This window comes from Pelophylax lessonae (genome assembly GCF_965119305.1).
Source record: "Pelophylax lessonae genome assembly, chromosome: 1".
In the NCBI taxonomy this organism is placed as follows: domain Eukaryota; kingdom Metazoa; phylum Chordata; class Amphibia; order Anura; family Ranidae; genus Pelophylax; species Pelophylax lessonae.
Window position 1 is genome coordinate 111,386,070 of NC_138768.1, and position 20,105 is coordinate 111,406,174.

The 20,105-nt window shown below is 45.1% G+C and overlaps 1 protein-coding gene across 4 annotated transcripts in view; it reads left to right on the forward strand.

Annotated features, from left to right (window-relative positions):
• KIF2A (kinesin family member 2A) overlaps positions 1 to 20,105 on the forward strand; it is a 181,947-nt gene that overhangs the window by 57,374 nt on the left and 104,468 nt on the right. For 2 of the 4 annotated variants that reach the window (XM_082243440.1, XM_082243442.1), the window contains exon 5: positions 3,561 to 3,626. In XM_082243440.1, the coding sequence (XP_082099566.1) occupies positions 3,561 to 3,626 (66 nt within the window). Of the gene's footprint in view, positions 1 to 3,560; positions 3,684 to 20,105 lie in introns of all 4 variants that reach the window. The other 2 variants (XM_082243439.1, XM_082243441.1) reach the window with 1 other exon arrangement.

The following is a 20,105-nucleotide window of genomic DNA, read 5'->3' on the forward strand; positions in this document are numbered from 1 at the left end:
GGGCGGTTCAATAGAAATTTGCCAACATTTGGCCGGCTTCTGTCGGAGGGTCATGACCGATAAAGGTCTGCCCACCGGCTCCCGATCAGCGCTCTTAGCCAATAGATGAGATTGCTGATGAGAGTGTTATGGGGGAGGGGGAGCGTCCCCTGGTCAGAACACAATAGCCCAGCAGGGGAGATCGCTGTACGAACATTGTATTGTTAGTACAGGGGTCCCAACCTGAGCGGTCAGCAGGTTAAACAAAAAAAATAAATTGTAGTGTGTACGAGGCTTAAGTGTACACCCCAGAGATGAGCCATTTTCCATGTGCTCATATATTTTAAATTGGTATACACGATTTTAAAATAGCTACACTTTATTTCCTTAAATTATTCAGCGATAGCAATTTTCTCTGATTCCGGTGTTCTAATGCTTGTAGCGCAACATAAACAAAACCCCTCAAGCTTCCCCAAACACTGTTTATCCACTAAGGCTGCTGAGAGCTGCACTGAGCATAACTGGTGTATAACTACAACAATGGATGCCAAATCAGCATACTGTAAATAAATGAGGGAAGGGATAGCGAAACAAAGAAAATTGAGATGCTGTATAGCAGTAAAATAAATATGGGATAAATAAAGCTTGCCCTTGCTTACCACCTCCTAAGGGCTCTTTCACACGGGCTTTCCGTGTGAGAGCTCCGCTGCGGTCCTTTTTTTTTTTTTTTCACGGAGCGGATGACATTTCTGTCATCCGCTCCGTAGGTCCGCATATCATCCCATCCGTTTGCGGATGATATGCGGACCTAATGCAAGTCTATGGGGATTGCGGATGTCAGCGGATGACACCGCTGACATCCGATTTTCCTTCCTTTCCGTTTTTTGAACGGAGGAAAAATAGGGTTCTGTTCCGTTCGAAAAAATGGAACAGAACTGAAAGGAAGGAAATCGGATGTCAGCGGATGGTATTCCGCTGACATCCGCAATGCCATAGACTTACATTATGTCTGCAAATCATCCGCAAAAAAATAGGATGATTTGTGGACATACGGAAAGCCCGTGTGAAAGAGCCCTAAAGGACATATTTATTTATTTCTCTTTCGTTCATTGACGGACACAGCTCCAGAATCTTCTTGATCATTGGGTTAGGCTGCCCCCTACAGGAGTAGGACACTAGGCAGGAAAAACTTTACCACGCCTATGGTGCATTCCCAGTGGGGTATTCTCCCATTCTCTGCTAGTCAGGAGTAAGGACCTAAGTAAAAGTAAATGGGTCCTGCGAGCAACCTTGAGGTTCTAAATTAATGGGCTATCTGCTGCAGACACTCCACTTCTCATAACAGTGTAGATAACTTAAATAAATAAATAGTGCTGCGCAAATATACAAATAATCATAAACTGCACTACGTGCATCAAAGTATTAAAATCCCAAAAAACGTGAATAGTATGTAACATTAAAGTGCCAATATATGACCAGAGTGTCAGTGGACAGCCAGCCATGCACCCCCTTGTGAATGGGTGCTCATCTCAGATCTTTATAAAGAACGCATGGGTAAAAAGATCCTATAGATCAGTGGTCCTCAACCCTGGCCTACAGGGCCCACTAACAGGCCAGATTTTAGGTATTACCTTGGGGAGATGCAGACTAGAGTACTGCAATCACTGAGCAGCAAATGATATCACCTGGGATGTATTTCAGTTATCTTGAAAATCTGGCCTGTTAGTGGGCCCTGTAGGCCAGGGTTGAGGGCCACTGCTATAGATCATCCATCCGTATCCTTAGTGTTCCTCTCATCCACAGTACTGAAACCAGGCTTGTAGTGTCACTCAATGCAGCATAATATGGAAATAGAAAAACTTGCAATAGTGCATGAAATCCTTCAAATACGGTCTTTATTAAGTAAAAGATAAATGGTCTCACTCACATTTGTGGGTGCATCTCATGCACATAAACAATCGCATCAAAAGATGGTAGAAATCATGGTGGTATAGCGGGAGAGACCGCTCAGCGCCGCCTTGTCTCTCCCGCTATACCACCACGATTTCGACTTAAGACCAAACCTACAGACCTTATCTTGTTTGTAACCCGGGGACCGCCTGTAATGCACTGTGAGGAGGTAGTAGAAGAAACGGAGCATACATATTTTCTTTATGTACTGCACTTCTGCATATAACACCAAGATATTCCACAGTTCTTTACAGGTAACACTAAATATGCCAGTCACTGCTCCTGAAGAAACAGCATCATGTCCCTACCACTTTCCTACTTACACGTGTGAAGGCTGTTTGAACCAGTATTGCCTACCAATATGTTTCTTTAGATCATTGGTCTCCAAACTGCGGCCCGGGGCATGATTTCTCTCACTGATACAAACAGTTGGGCACGATTCCTCCCACTGACTCCGACGACGGGTCACGATTCCTCCCACTGACTCCGACGACGGGTCACGATTCCTCCCACTGACTCCGACGACGGGTCACGATTCCTCCCACTGACTCCGACGACGGGTCACGATTCCTCCCACTGACTCCGACGACGGGTCACGATTCCTCCCACTGACTCCGACGACGGGTCACGATTCCTCCCACTGACTCCGACGACGGGTCACGATTCCTCCCACTGACTCCGACGGCGGGTCACGATTCCTCCCACTGACTCCGACGGCGGGTCACGATTCCTCCCACTGACTCCGACGGCGGGTCACGATTCCTCCCAGTGACGCCGACGGCGGGTCACGATTCCTCCCAGTGACGCCGACGGCGGGTCACGATTCCTCCCAGTGACGCCGACGGCGGGTCATGATTCCTCCCAGTGACGCCGACGGCGGGTCACGATTCCTCCCAGTGACGCCGACGGCGGGTCACGATTCCTCCCAGTGACGCGACGGTGGGTCACGATTCCTCCCAGTGACGCCGACGGCGGGTCACGATTCCTCCCAGTGACGCCGACGGCGGGTCACGATTCCTCCCAGTGACGCCGACGGCGGGTCACGATTCCTCCCACTGACTCCGACGGCGGGTCACGATTCCTCCCAGTGACGCCGACGGCGGGTCACGATTCCTCCCAGTGACGCCGACGGCGGGTCACGATTCCTCCCAGTGACGCCGACGGCGGGTCACGATTCCTCCCATCGATGGCGGGTCACGATTCCTCCCATCGATGGCGGGTCACGATTCCTCCCATCGATGGCGGGTCACGATTCCCACTTTTTTCCCACTGATGCTGGCAGTTTTAATTTTGTTGACTAAATTAACACCATTTAATTGACTAAAATACAACTAAAATGGTATTTTAGTCATAAGACTAAACTAAATAAAATTTACCTCAAAATCAACACTCCTCTGCTGGCCATTTCTAAATCGACAACACAATTCCATCCCGAGCCTGTAATAATAGCACATTAAAGTTTAAACATGTATTGCACTAATGCATAAGTAAGGGGTATCTGTCAAGCTTCTGAAAGAGAAAAAAATGAAGAAAAATACTTTTCTTATATTTTTTCCTAATATTTTATGTTGGTAATGTTGGTGTTTGTTCACGTACTATGCATCAGCCTAATTGTCTTTATTTCTTTTCAGCTATCGGTTCAGCCCGGGCACGGCCAAGCCAGCCAGTAGAACCTCCAGCCTCCGCACAGCAGAATGGTAGTGTTTCAGATATATCTCCAGATCAACCTGGAAAAAAGGACTTTGGCCCTCCTTGTATGTAACATATGTCTAGGATTGCTTCATATTTTATGTGCACCTTCATAATCCAATAGAAATCATGAGCACCCAGTTGTAGACCATCTTGCATAGCAATTTCATGGTCGTACATATGAAGCATCTGCACCTATCCTTCATTGTGAGCTATATGATCCTCATTTCCTGCTTTTAGTAACATTATAGTACAGATATCATACCCACCAGTGTATTGGCAGATTCATTTGCATGCAAATCAATGGGTCACATTTTTTCATTTCAGTTTAGATGGTTTCTTGGTGACTTTGACTGGTATGCCTCAGCAAGTTAATGGACTCGGGACATCATTGATATAAATAATGGACTTGCTTATTTCCATACCACTCTGATTGCCTTTCATGATTTTTAAATCCTCACTGTTCTTGGCTGAAAATTGGAAGTGTACCTGCAAATCGATTACAAACAATGTTTCTGGAGATGAACTGTGTACTTGGTTCCTCCAGTGTTGATTGGCTTGTTTTAGAAGTGCCATTTTTTTTACTTTTAACAGAGCAGATATGACCATGCCACACTGCACCTTCATTTTACATGTACAACCAGTGGGGTATTCTGCAGACTGTTTGCTGCAAAATACTGCAGAGATTATTCTGTGATCAGAAAACAGCCTGTTCATATTACCAGGCTTTCCTACTACTGCCATTTTATTGACCATTTATTAAACTTAATGTGGCTCTGCTTGCTTTGAAATTTTGAAACCGCAAAGTTGGGAGCACTTTTGTAAAGCACACTTATAAAAGTAGAAGGCCTCATGCACACAACAGCTGCTAAACTGATGTTTAGGAGCAGTTCTGTGTTTTTCTTTCAGCACCCCTTGAACTCTCCTTTGTTATTTTATGTGTACATTTACACTTAGTAGTTCAGAGGCAATTGAGGTTACAGGCATTTTTTTGAAGGCTGAAAAAAATTGCGTTTAGGAGTGTAGTTTACCGGCATTTCAAACACCAAATGCTTGTAACTGTGGTAAACTGCGTTTATGCGCTTTTTATTTTTATATATATCAGCGTTTTTAAAGGGTAAAACATTTCTGATAACTTTTTGAACATATAAAAATGTTTAAAAAAACACATTTCACCACATGCTATTGCCTGCATCAATGGATGAGTCCAGTAGCAACAAACTCTGGTCCTCTGTCTTAGGAGCCTCAGCAACATCAGGAGCATTTCCTCACACTTGCTCATGATGGGATCCTCCATAGTGAAAACACAAAAAATAAGCAAGGTATCTACAGGCACACTGCTCTCTCTGCTGTGGCTCTCTCTTCTCTCACAGAATGGCTGAAATAGTTCATTGTTTTTCATGCATTGTGGGCATTTGGAAGAGTCTCCTTAAGTTATCTTTAACCACTTGCCACCCATGCCAATTCTGACACTTCTCTCCTACAAGTAAAAAATCATATTTTTTTTAGCTAGAAAATTACTCAGAATCCCCAAACATTTAAATTTATTTAATTTTTTTTTGCAGAGACCCTAAGGAATAAAATTGCGTCCATTGCAATTTTTATCTCGCACGGTATTTGCGCAGCAATTTTTCAAACTTTGTTTTTTTATTTTGGAAAAAAAAACTTTTTAATTAAAAGAAAAACACTAAAATTAGCCTGATTTTTTTATTTTTTTTTGCATAATGTGAAAGATGATGTTACGCCGAGTAAATAGATACCTAACATGTCATGCTTTAAAATTGTGCACACTTGTGGAATGGTGCCAAACTTCAGTACTTAAAAATCCACATAGGCGACTCCTTAAAATTGTTTACAGGTTACCTGTTTAGAGTTAGAGGAGATCTAGCGCTAGAATTATTGCTCTCGCACTAACGTTCATGGCGATACCTCACGTGTGTGGTTTAAATGCCGTTTACATACATAGGCGCGACCTATGTATGTGTAAGTTTTTGCGAGCGCACACATGGGGACGAGGGCACTATAAAAAATATATATATTTTTTAATTGTTTATTTCACTTTTATTTTTCTTTTGACACTTTCCTTTTACTTTTTCTTTTTGATCAATTTTATTCCTATTGCAAGTAATGTAAATATCTCTTGTAATAGGAATAGGACATGACAGGACCTCTTTACAGCGAGATCTGGAGTCTATAAGTCCCAGTTCACACATATGCGATGCGGGAACTCTAGGAATCCACTGCGGGTTCCCGCATCGCAGGCAGTTCACATTGCCATATGCGACTCGCTGGGAGTGTCAATACAAAATGAATGACACCTCCCAGATCAGTTCGCATATCGCAGTGCAAACTGTCAGTTCGGACATGAATCGGATCGCATAGGAGTGCGGACCCAAAAAAGGGTCCTTTGCGAGTTTGGCCCGAATGCGATGCAAATTCAGCCATACAGCTGCATGGCTAAATTTGCATCGCACAGACATCGCATGTGATTTGCAGAGCAGTGCGCTGCGAATCACATGCGATACCTGTCATCGCATATATGTGAACCGCCCCGGAGTCCCCATATCTTGCCTCTAGGCTGAAAAGCCTGAGATAAAAAAAAAAAAAGATCTCGGCTTCCCAGCCGAAGCAACAACAGTGTTTGTAACTGCAAAGGCCGGGCGTGACGTCATAACATTGTGCCGGCCTCTGAAAGGTCATAGAGACTGCTAGGGACCATTTGGCCCACGACATTCTCTATGGTGAACTTCTGGCGCCAGCAGATTCCCTCTCCAGCTTGCCAATTGCACAGCGAGCCGGTAGGAGCACCGGAGGAAAAATTCGGTATGTAAAAGCTGTGAAACGGATGTTTTTCACTGTCGGTTTCCAGAAAAGGTTTTCAACTGCCCTGTGTACATGAGCTGTATACTGTTTTAGAGAGAACCATATCAGACAAGAAATCAGGGAGGTTCCATACCGACTGTTTTTCTGATTATGCTGATTATCCGACTTTCATGTTGACCCACTAGCTTTAATAATTTTAATAACTGAGCTAAATTATGTCTGAAGATTGGATCCCTGACTACAATCAGGCTTTTCTGTCTGGATACTTGTATGTATTGAGTCCAGCCTCCAGCTCATAATACAGGTTTCTTTAACCACTTCCCGACTGCCGCACGACTATCTACGTCGGCAGTCAGCCCCTCACAGGCAAAGTGACGTAGGTCTACGTCGCTAGCCTGTGAGGGTCTAGGGAGCGAGCGCGCGTCCGCCGGTCACTCTGCGATTGCCGCTGCAGAGGGAGAAAGTCAGGCAGCTTGTGTAAACAAGCCGCCTGTCATTCTCCCCTGTGTAGAAACTGTGATCACACGGTTCTACTATGTAGAACCGTTGATCATTGTTTCTACAGCTCAACAGACAGCCAATCACAGTTAGAATCATGCCCCTAGGGACACACACAGCCCCTCCCTCTCAAATAAAGTTAACCCCTTCACTACCAGTGTAATTTTGCAGTAACAGTGCATATGTATAGCACTGATTACTGCAGTAATGTCACTGGTAACCCCAAAAATGTCAGTCAAGGGTCCGATCTGTCCGCCGCAATGTCGCAGTACCGCAAAAAAAATCGCAGATTGCAGCCATTACGCGTTAAAAAAAAAAAAACAACAAAAATGACAATCTTTCCCTTTGTTAGTAAATGCGATAACTTTTGCGCAAACCAATCAAAATACGCTTTTTGCGTTTTTTTTTTTTTTTTTTTACCAAACATATGTAGCATAAAACAAATTGGCCGAAAATGTTAAATTTTGATTTTTACATTTTTTTTTGGGGGAATTTCATATAAAAAAAATGTGAAAATATTGTTATTTTTGCAAAATTGACGCTCTTTTTTTGTTTATAGCGCATGATCAAAAAATCGCACAGATGATCAAATACCACCAAAAGAAAGCTCTGTTTGTGGGAAAAAAAAAGGACGTCAAATTCGTTTAGGTACAGCGTCGCACGACCGCGCAATTGTCCGTTAAAGTCACGCAGTGCCGAATCGCAAAATACCCCCTGGTCAGGAAGGGGGTAAAATCTTCCGGGGCTTAAGTGGTTAAAGCGGACCTTCATGATTCCCTCCCTTCCCTTTTTTTTGTGGTACTTGCTTGTGTCCACTTTGTCCGTTTACAGCCTCTTGGGTTCACATTCTAGGAGGAAGTAGGATCAGTACCCCTTTACTGACCTATCTCCTCCAGTAGGGAGCTGCCAGTAAGACGTCAGGAAGTGACATTTGGCCAAAACCAAAATAGTGGCGCTGAAGATCAAAAGCATTGGGGAAGACAGTCCTGGACTCTGAGTTGGCAACAATCTCTTTCTTATCCCCTTCGCACCCAAGGGTAAAAGAAATATGAATGCCTCAGCACAATTTTGCAACTTTAACATGTGTTAGTAAAACTGTACATATTATCACACCTACTTTGTGCATCCAGGTTGATTATACCTTGTTTTTTTCCAGGACAAATTGGGCTTTCATTTGGTGGTAAATGGTAATGGATATCACCTGTTGTTTTGTTTTTCTTTTTATCAAAGAATAAATGGCCCAAAATAGAAAAAAAAAAATTAAAAAAATAGCTGTATTTCTTGTTACTACCATAACCTTCCACCAACCCAAAATAAATTCTGCCCCTTACAATCACAGAAATACCACATGTGTATTTTGTTTGTACCCATAGTAAAGCCCAGAAACAATAGTGCACTTTTTTTTTTTTTATCCTACCTAAAACCCATTGACACTAACTGACACTGATACTAATTTAGAAAAAAAATCCAGACCAAAAAAGAAAATACCAAGGACAAAGAGAGAGAGATACAATGTAACTCTCTCCTTCAGTCAGAGATGGAAAACACGGGGGCGGGCTTCACAGTGACTGATCACTATGATAGCCAATCGGAAAGCTATCACAGCAATTGGGTGATCCAGAATCAGGAGTTCTGGGTCCCAATCATTAGTCTGGGGCTCTCAGTGAGACCCCGGTCTCTGTGCTCAATATGTAGCTGATGACTTTTTTTTCCATGACCATGTGAAGTGCCTCTTTAACCACTTCAGCTGTGGAAGATTTACCCCCCTTTAACTGACAATTGTGCAGTCGTGTGACACTGTACTCATATAAAATGTGTGTCCTTTTTTTCTCTATCGCTCATTGACAGATGTAGTCCTCGGTGATTCAACACACTCGGGTTATGCTGCTCTCCACAGGAGTAGGACTAGACAGGAAAGAAAATGCTCTGGCCACACCCTAGGGGCAGTCCCCAAGGGTATATCCTCTCTCTCTCTCTCTGCTACAGCAAATCAGTTTTTTTCTGTCTAGTCAGGAGTAAGGACCTAGATACCTTGCTGGGATCTTCGGTCCTGGCAGGATTTTTTTTTTCTTAAAAAGATTTTTAGACAGCTTTTTTTCTCCAGTGTTCCTGTGAGATCTTCAAGCAAGAAAGCTGAACTGGGCGACGGGCGGGATGTTGAGATCCAGTGGTCACCCCAGTTCAGCCTACGAGCGCGTGCAGGCCATAGCTCCGCGCTGGGTCGGCCGCGACATAGTCCCACTGGACGGGGACTGACCCTGCGAGTTAGACGTCTCGCTGAAACGCCAAAGACCATGAGTCACGGCGTCCGTATTGGTCGACAGCCCTCCAACTTCGGTGGAGAGGGGTACTGTCAGGAGTTGGCGCCCGCCTGGTTCCGGTACGGTGAGTAGTATGTTCCCCCATTTCCCCTGACGGGTCCTGTGGTGAACGCGGGCCCCTCTCTGTAATGATAAGGATGGGTTCCCATCTATCCTATAACATGGCACAGATCCCCCTATATTGAGTGTGATTTTTGTGTACAAAAAGCCAGAAGGCTTGGTTAGGGAGCATTCTAAGCGTACCTTTACTATTTCCAAACGTATTGCTAGACGCTATCCGTTTGAGGAATCCCTCATTAAGAAATGGACGGTACCACCAGTGGTGGACCCACCTATTTCCAGACTGAATAAAGCCACGGTTATTCCAGTAGAGGACACTTCGTCCTTTAAGGATCCGGTGGATCGGAAGGTGGAAGCGGAGTCCCGCACTATTTTTTCCCTTATAGGGTTAGCATTTAGACCAGTAATTGTCATTGGTCTGGTTTCCCAGACACTTACGGAATGGGCGAAATTGGTGCGCCAGGACCTGAAGGGGAAAGATATCCCCCAGGGAACATCTGAATTGATGGAAAAGATTATACAAGGGCTACAGTTTGTCTGTGATGCAGCCTTGGATGCTACCCCCCTATTAGGGCATGCATCTATGTCAGCGGTAATACTCAGACGTGTGCTGTGGTTAAAATGCTGGTCAGCGGACCTAGGTTCCAAAAAGACCTTGACGAATCTCCCCTTTCAGGGGAATCGCCTATTTGGGGCCACCCTAGATGAGATCATTAAGGACGCCACTGGGGGCAAGAGCACTTTCTTGCCACAGGCTGCTAAAGCTAAGGGACCTCGTAACAAGCGGGGACCTTTCTTTACCGCCCATAAAGGGTTTGTACGCCCGGCTGGAACAAGCGGGAAAGGCAAGGCTCCTCCAGGAGGGTTCAAGAAGGGCTGGTCGGACAAACAAAAGACCGACTCAGCCAAACCCGAAGCAAAGGATTACACAGCCTGAAGGTGCGCCCCCACCCGGTTTGAGGGTGGGGGGACATCTTCACCGGTATTCAGGGCATTAGATCGAGCATCGATCACTGCTACCGGTGCGATTCTTCCCTTCCAACATTTAAGTACTACAGGGAGCGGCAGTTACCGTTCCCTGAACAGATCTTTTCCTTTACCTTTTCCAAAGATTAGTCTCAGTTCCCCACAAGAATCGGATCCGGTTGAACAGACAGACCAAGAAGCCTTTAGCCAGGTGACTTCGGTCCCGGAGGTTCAACCAGGAGAGATCACCGTTCCTGATAGGAATCAGGTGTCTGATAAATGTGTGGGAACAGAGAACGAGCAGACTTTGTCGGATGGTCGGGGCCAGTTAGCTCTAGGGCCGCCTGGTTCAGATCCAGTCAGCGCCAGTGGTCCTAGAAATTCTAGGCTGGCCTCGTCAAGCCGGTCTGGCCGGCTTGGACATACTAGTCGCGGACGTTCCTTGGGAACTTCGTCTCAGGGAGTGTCTGCGGTCTCAAGGACCAATCTTCCATCATGCTTTACAGTCGCTGGTTTTAATGGCCTGGCCATTGAGACCCAGGTACTGAAGGACAGAGGGTTGTCAACTTCAGTTATTCCTACCCTTATTAAAGCAAGGAAAGCGACTTCCAGCAAGGTCTATTATCGCACATGGAAGCCATATCGCGTGGTGCGAATCTTTAGGGATTCCTCCACGTACCTATTCGGTGACCCGAATATTGGCCTTTCTGCAGAAAGGGGTTGAGCAGAAACTAGCCTTGAGCACCATCAAAGGTCAAGTTTCAGCATTAGCAATCTTCTTTCAGAAACCTTTAGCTACCAAGTCCTTGGTGCGGAATTTCATCCAGGGGGTGCAGCACCTGGCTCCACCAGTCCGCGCGCCCTTACCGCCCTGGGATCTTAATTTGGTTTTGTCGGTTCTACAGAAACCTCCCTTTGAGAAAATCAGGGAGATTCCCTTGCTTACTTTATCCCAGAAGGTGGCCTTCTTGGTGGCTATCACTTCTGCACGCAGGGTGTCAGAACTGGCTGCATTATCATGCCAGTCCCCATACTTAGTGATTCATAGGGATAAGGTAGTGCTTCATCCTAAGCCATCCTTTCTTCCAAAGGTGGTTTCAGATTTTCATCTGAATGAAGATATCGTACTACCTTCCTTGTGTCCTCAGCCCAAGCATCATCGGGAACATGCGTTGCATTCCTTGGATGTGGTTCGGGCAATCAGGGTTTACCTGAAGGCTACGGAATCGTTCCGTAAGACGGATTCACTTTTTGTGATCCCGGATGGCCCCAGAAAGGGGTTGCCTGCATCTGCCGCGACTATCTCCAAATGGATTAGACAGACGGTGGTACAGGCTTATTCTATTAAGGGTCGGAATCCTCTGTTCCCTGTTAAGGCGCACTCCACTCGAGCGCTCAGTACTTCCTGGGCCTTCCGCCATCAGGCGTCAGTGGTCCAGGTATGTAAGGCGGCCACCTGGTCGTCGGTACATACCTTTACAAAATTTTATAAGATTGATGTGATGGCATCGGCGGATGCCTCATTTGGCCGCAAGGTTTTGCAGGCCGCAATTTGAGGAGACCGGTGGTCTACCTCGAGGGTTTTTTTCTGTTGAAAAATTTCTGTTGAGTCTCATCACTGAGGATGAGCATTGTAAACTTCTAGTTGGCACCGGTTGGGCCTTCTAGATTGGATTTGATTTCCATTTTCCCACCCCTCATTTGTGGTACTGCTTTGGGACGTCCCGAGGGTGTTGAATCACCGAGGACTACGTCTGTCAATGAGCGATAGAGAAAAATGGATTTTTGTAAAATCTTACCGTAAAATCCTTTTCTCTTAGCTCATTGACAGACGTAGTACCCGCCCCTCTGTTTTGGAGTTGGGTTAAATTCTCTAGACACTGCTTTGTGACATAACTGATTTGCTGTAGCAGAGAGAGAGAGGATATACCCTTGGGGACTGCCCCTAGGGTGTGGCCAGAGCATTTTCTTTCCTGTCTAGTCCTACTCCTGTGGAGAGCAGCATAACCCGAGGGTGTTGAATCACCGAGGACTACGTCTGTCAATGAGCTAAGAGAAAAGGATTTTACGGTAAGATTTTACAAAAATCCATTTTTACCACAAGTAGAGCTTTCTTTTTTTTTTCTTTTGATCACCTCTGCATTTTTTTATTTATTGCGCTTAAACCAAAATGACAACGAAATATTTTTAACTTTCTGCTATAAAACACATTCAATAAGAACATGTAAAAAATCTAATTTCATCCTCAGTTTAGGCCAATATGTATTCTGCTACATATTTTTGGGGAATAAAATCCCCAATAAGCGTATATTCATTGGTTTGCACATAAGTTGTTGCTTCTACAAACTGTGGGATATATTTATAGAATTCTTATTTAATTTTATTTTTACTAGTATTGGCGGTGATCAGCGTCTTATTGCGGGACTGCGATATTGCAGCTGACAAATTGGACACTGACACTTTTGACACTTATTTTTGGGAACCAGTGACCCTAATACAGTGATCAGTGCTAAAAAAATGCACTGTCACTGTACTAATGGCACTGGCTGGGAAGGGGTTAAACATCAGGGGCGATCAAAGGGTTAACTGTGTGCCTAGCTAGTGTTTCAGTGTAGCGGGGGAGGTGCTTTTATTAGTGGAAGGCATAGATTGGTTTTCCTGCTTTACAGGAAAACAGGATACATATCTCCTGTACTGACAGAACGGCAATCTGCCTTGTTTACATAGTGTCTGTACCGAATGATCGGTGGGTGGCAGTGGACACATCGGGTCTGCGGGACTCGCTGATTTGCTCCCGCTGTGTAGAATCACAGCGCGAGCGAGCCGTCAGCAGCCCGCACTTGCGCCCGCTACCCGGAAGTGCAGGATTGTGTGTGTATATACAGTTGTGTTCAAAATTATTCAACCCCCCAATGCTGTAAAAGGTTTAGGGAATTTAGTGTACATTTGTAATTGTATTCAGAATGAAATCCTACAAGGACTTTTTAAAGAACCACATGCAACTAAAATGACATCAATTGGTTTTGTAATACAGTAGTAAATGTTTCTTTTGTGAATTCTTCATTGACACAATTATTCAACCCCTCAAAGACTACCACTCTGAAAACAGAGGTTCATTGAAGTGTTTTCAATCAGGTATTGAAAACACCTGTGGATGTCAGGGAGCAGCAATAAAGCCTAATAAGCACCAATTAGGCAGCTTTAAAATGACTGTGATACTCAGCTCCTTCTAGACATTTACTGGTGTGTTTACAAACATGGTGAAGTCAAGAGAATGGTCCAGGAAGACAAGAGAAGAGGTGATTACTCTTCACAGGAAGGGCAATGGCTATAAGAAGATTGCAAAGATGTTAAGCAAGAGACACCATAGGAAGCATCATTCGCAAATTCAAGGCAAAGGGCACTGTTGAAACGCTACCTGGTCGTGGCAGAAAGAAGATGCTGACTTAGACTGCTGTGCGCTAGCTGAAGCGTAGAGTGGAGAAAAGTCCCCGTGTGACTCCTGAGGAACTGAGAAAAGATTTGTCAGATGTGGGTACTGAAGTTTCTGCTCAGACAATACGGCGCACACTGCGTAATGAAGGCCTCCATGCCAGAACTCCCAGGCGCACCCCCTTGCTGTCTCCAAAGAATAAAAAGAGTCGACTTCAGTATGCCAAAAGTCATGTGGACAAACCACAGAAGTTTTGGGATCGTGTTCTGTGGACTGATGAAACAAAATTAGAACTGTTTGGGCCCATGGATCAACGCTATGTTTGGAGGAGGAAGAACAAGGCCTATGAAGAAAAGAACACCTTGCCTACTGTGAAGCATGGCGGGGGTCAATCATGCTTTGGGGCTGTTTTGCTTCTGCAGGTACAGGGAAGATTCAGCGTGTGCAAGGTACCATGAATTCTCTTCAGTACCAGGAGATATTGGATGACAATGTGATGCAGTCCGTCACAAACCTGAGGCTTGGGAGACGTTGGACCTTTCAACAGGACAATGATCCCAAGCATACCTCCAAGTCCACTAGAGTATGGTTGCAGATTAAAGGCTGGAACATTTTGGAGTGGCCATCACAGTCACCAGACTTAAATCCGATTGAGAACCTCTGGTAAGACTTAAAGAAAGCAGTTGCAGTGCACAAGCCTAAGAATGTGACTGAACTGGAGGCTTTTTCCCATGACGAATGGGCGAAGATACCCATAGATCGCTGCAAGACACTTGTGTCAAGCTATGCTTCACGTTTAAAAGCTGTTATAACTGTAAATGGATGTTGTACTAAGTACTAAGATTGAATGTCACTTGGGGGTTGAATAAAACTGATAATGCTGTGAGCACAGAAAAGACATTTGTGGTTATTTCATTATAAATGTTATGTTATATTTGTCTGACCTACACGTGCCTCTTTGATTTAATTGTAAGCAGGACTGAATGATCAAAATCAATGTCAAACTGGCCAAAACAATCAATTTCAGTGGGGGTTGAATAATTTTGAACACAACTGTATGTGATCCTGAGCAGCGTGGCCACCCTAAAGCAGTATAGGGTGGTCGACAAGTGTTAAAGAGGAACTTCAGCCATATGTTAAAAATTACAGCAAAGGCACTTTGAAAAATGTTTAGTTATGGCAATGTATAAATGGATACTTATAGATAGTTTCAGACTGTTTTTTTGCATACCTTATTTTTCCCTTCCTCTCCATTCTTCTCATGGTGGTGATTTGCACTAAGGGCAGACAAATTCATCTCTTTACTTTTGTGACAATGCACATCATCTGAGGAAAAACTCACTGATGATCCCCGGTGCCCCAGAAAATGGATTGCCTCACAGTGCGCTGCACTGCCCAGTGCCACACACCACTGCCAGTGCCACACACCACTGCAACGCAACTGCAATTTTGCCTTGTCATGTGGAAGGACTGGAATAGTGCCGAACGCAGTCCCACAGCATCTGGTGTGAACTTCGCCCTAATGTAAGATTCCATATTAGCAATCCAGAGCTGCATTTGCTTTTTAGTGAAGGGGGGGTGGGAGGTCCGCTTTAAAAATTCCCCAAAGTAGGAGATGATTAAAGAAATACTCCAGCCTTAAGTGTTTTTTTCCCCCCTTGTTAATGGCAAAGTCATTAGGTGTCTAAATATAACTAATTGCATACGATATTTTATCCAATATACTGAAGCTGGGAGTTTTAATATGCAAACCAGCTAATCTAGGCCAGACATGAAATATATTTGCCATCTTTCAGTTTCCTGCTTTATTATGATTGGATGTCAGTGGTAGTCATGTCTTTTCTGGACCCTGGCCTCATCCTTAACAGGCATTAAAGTGTGTTATATCTCTAGCTGCCTTCTTTTATGCTCCTTTTTTACAAGAGTGGGGTGCTAAGCACACATCTTCACACTTTGAATCTGCTCCTCAGATGCCAAGACCTAAAGTGTATATTGTGTTAAATGACTAGATGCACACGCCTAATAAAGCATTTGCTTTGCTGCTTGCTTAGAGGAATAGTACCAGCATTGCCTGACGTGCTTGTATACTGCAGCATTCTTTACATGTCTGGGCCACCCTTCCCCTGTGCTTTGAAACTCTGGATGTTTTCCCTTCTATCTCAATGTAGACTTCTCAGATCATGGCAGTAAAATAAAAGAAAATATCTGAGCACTACATTTTGTGCTACAACATGTGTTAAAGGCTGGGTGTGTATTTAAAGTGGAACTTTACCCATATCAGTTTGATTACAATGAATGTTCTTTAGCAAGAGAACGTACATTCCACAATAATAATTATGCCACCACATCAGTGTGTGCTTTAAATTGCCTACAGCATTGTTCCTGGATGTTCTTGCCATAGTCCACCATTTTGTTGAAGCCCAGAGAAGTCACCATATTAAAAGCTCTCCCCCCACTCCTTGCTCTCAAAAACTATTTGTCACTTTCTGTAGTTTAAAATGTGTGGATTTCCAGCTTTCATTGTATGTCTTGGCTCAGCTAGAGCGGAAGGCTAACAGAAGCTTTATAGTGTTGCGGTTCAAAGGCTGCGGATTAGGGCAAAAGGAGAGCATATCATTGAGATAACATAAGATCCTATCCTTGTAAGTTTAACTCTTTTGTTTCTCCCTGGCAGCAGAGTTTTTCCTGTCACCTCTTTTCTTTTCTCTTTCCCTAATCTGTGTTCCCTTGGCACAGTCTGCATCAGTCCTGTTGTTTCCTCCCCCCTTATTAGTAGTAAATATTTAGGCTGTCAGCAGATCGCCCTTTAGTGACTCAATGATTATCGGCCCATTGACGAGAATACAGGACAACTGAGGCTGTGCAGAGCAGGGTGAGACAGAGTCTTACTAGATTTTAAACCGTATAGGCACTTATTTTTAATAATTTGCTGTACCTGCTAAAGGAGACAGCCTGAGGTGATCTATCAGGATTTAATATTCTGACTAATGTTCGACTTTAAAGAGGAAGTATATTTATATAAAAAATGTACCTTTTAGCATATACAGTAACTGCAAATTAGAAGCTGAAAACCACATGACCACCTAGGCGCACCATCTGTTTCTCTATCGCTCATTGACAGACGTAGTCTTCTTGATTCTCAAGAGCTGGGTTATGTTGTCTCCGCAGGAGTAGGACTAGGCAGAAAGACAAAACGTTCTGGCTCCACCTTAGGGGCAGTCCCTGAGGGTATATCCTCCCTCTCTCTGCTACAGGGAATCAGTTTTTTTCTGTCTAGTCAGGAGTAAGGACCTAAGTTCCTTGCTGGGATCTTTTTTGGTCCTGGCAAGACTTTTTTCTTTAGAAAAAGACATTTTTTTTAGGTAGTTTTTCTCCAGTGTTTTTCCTGTGAGATCTTCAAGCAAAAATGCCGGACTGGGCGACACTTGTGGTCACCCCAGCCGGCCTACGAGCGCGCGCAGACCATGGCATTGCGCTTGGTCGGCCGCGACACATTCAAGTAAGTATGCGGGGCCGGGCAACGGGCTGGATGTTGAGATCCAGTGGTCACCCCGGTTTCTGCCTACGAGCGCGTGCAGACCAGAGCTCCGCGCTGGGTCGGCCGCGACGGAGTCCCAGTGGAGGGACTGACCTTGCGAGTTAAAAGTCTCGCTTGGACGCCAGGAACCAGAGAGTCGAGGCGTCCGGAGTGGTCCACAACCCCCCACCCCGGTGGAGAGGGTATTGTGAAGAGAGAGGGTGCCTGTCGGTTCGGTATGGTGAGTAAACGTTCCCTTTTTTTCTTTCCTCGTTATGAGGCAGTATAAATTATGGGCCCCTCCATATATGGTCAGTATATATCTGATACTTATAAGTCCCCCTTGTAATACAGCATGTGTTTGTGGGAAGTGGACTTGGTTTGAGAGCTAACACTCTACCCAGCAGACTGTAACATTACAGCAGACATAGGAGGTATAATCCTACCTTATTTGTAAGTGTATCTCCTGTAGATCCATATATCGCCTCTTAGCAGAGATGCAGGTGGATGTGCTGGGATAACGATTTCGGCGGTCCGCCGCCATTTTGCCGTAGACCAGGTGCATGCATGTCCTCAGGTCACGCCGGCCGCCATGTTTTTGGAGTCTAATGTCTCCTGTATGGGGGCGGCCATTTTTCATGAGCCCAGCTACCTCGTGGAGAGCTGGGAACGCCGGAAGGCGTACACAGGGGGCGGAGCCACGTCCTTCTACCCGGGGAAAAAGCAACAGTTCCTTCCAGTCTGTAAAAGACAGACGCTGACTGCAGTTGGTTGGAAACTTCACTGCATCTGTTGGTGAGCCTTGGGGGTCCCTCTCTCTCTGTGGGATCGAGAAGCAGGTACTCTGAGGGGCGCTATTGCGCTAGGGGGAGACACACAAAAAAAAAAAAAAAATTAAAAAAAAAAAAAAAAAAGAGGTATCTTTTTATTTAAAAAAAAAAAAAAAAAAGGTTTTTTTGTGTTTTCTGGCAAAGGTGTCCTGAATTAACATGGACCCTGCCACTCATGTATCTCCTCCGGATCCCCTCGAGGGGTCTGCGGGATCCTCCAGCACCCCACTGACGATTGAATCATTGTCCGCTATTATGGAAACTTTTGTGTCCCGGGTGGAAGTGGCTTGTCAGGGACAGGGCGCAAGTAAGCAACCCCCGCCTAACCCCTTATTATCTGTAACCTCGGATTCAAGACTCTGAGCCTATTTCTGCAGTTGCAGGTACTTCATCTGGTATTGGTGTCTCGTGTACTGTCTTTTCAGACAGTGAGGAGGATGTTTCGGCATCAGCCATAGCCAGAGAGGAAGCGTTGGTAAACGCACTCATTGTATCTGTTCTAGAAACCTTAAGATTACAGGGTATTCCGTCAGAAATAGCTGAAACTGAAATCCCTTTTGGGACTAAAAAACGCATCAAAGTGGCGAAGGTTTTTCCATTGCCCAAATGTTTTGGCAATCCCATCAAAGATGGGGTCTGCCAAAACGCATTTCTACTATTTCTAAACGCATTAACAGGCGTTATCCGTTTGAGGAAACCCTCATTAAGAAATGGACAGAACCACCTGTGGTGGATTCACCAATTGCTAGATTGAATAAAGCCACGGTTATTCCCCTAGAAGACGCTCCGTCTTTTAAAGATCCAGTGGATCGCAAGATAGAAGCTATGTCTCGCACCATGTTTACCTTGATTGGATCAGCTTTCAGACCAATAATTGCTATTGGTCTGGTTTCGCAGGCTGTAACTGTATGGACCAAGTGGTTACGCCGGGACTTAGAAGAGGTCCCTCAGGCGGTATCAGATTTGTTGGAACAAATGATACAGGGGTTACAGTTTGTGTGTGATGCGGCGTTAGACGCCACTTCATTATTGGCGCGAGCATCTGTCTCAGCGGTGGTTCTCAGGCGTACACTGTGGCTAAAAGGTTGGTTAGCCGACCAAGGTTCCAAAAAAGCATTGGCTAATATCCCCTTTTTAGGAGAGCGTCTATTTGGAGCCAACTTAGATGAGATCATTAAGGATCTCACGGGTGGAAAGAGCACCTTTTTACCGCAAATTTTAAAGGTAAAGGAACTCGTCAAAGACGAGGGCCTTCTTTTTCTGCTCACAAGAGGTTTTTTTCGTCCCGCGGGTGAAAAAATTAAGTCCTCCAAAGCTCCTGCAGGAGGCGTCAGGGGTCGTTGGTCGGGCAAGCAAAAGCCCGCCCCCTCCAGACCTGAAGATAAACCGTCCAAAGCCTGAAGGTGCGCCCCCACCCATAACTGGGGTGGGGGGACATCTTCACCGGTTCCCGGATCCAGGGCTTTCCAGAATCCCGGACAGATGGGTTTACGAAGTCATAAGGTCAGGGTACAAGATCGAGTTTCGATCTCTCCCACCGGCGCGATTCTTCCCTTCCAATATCCGACTATCCCCGGATCGTTTAGAAGATCTGCGGAGAGCAGTCACAGATTTACTACAACAAGCAGTGGTAGTCCACGTTCCTTGGACAGAACGGTTTCAAGGGTTTTATTCAAACCTATTTACAATACCCAGGAAAGAGGGCAAAGTGCGTCCAATTCTGGACTTAAGGGCACTCAATTCTTTTGTCAACATAAGAAGATTCAGAATGGAGTCCATTCGCACAGTAGCAGCCTTTCTGCATCCAGGGGATGTCCTAGCGTCCATAGACATCAAGGACGCATATCTTCACATTCCCATTTTCGCAGGACATCAGCGGTTTCTACGCTTTTCCGTAGAAGAGAACCACTATCAGTTTGTGGCGTTACCTTTCGGTCTTGCCACGGCTCCGCGGGTCTTCACAAAGGTGTTGGCCCCAATGTTGGCACTTCTGCGCCAAAGAGGCATATCGATCCTTGGTTACCTAGACGATCTTCTGC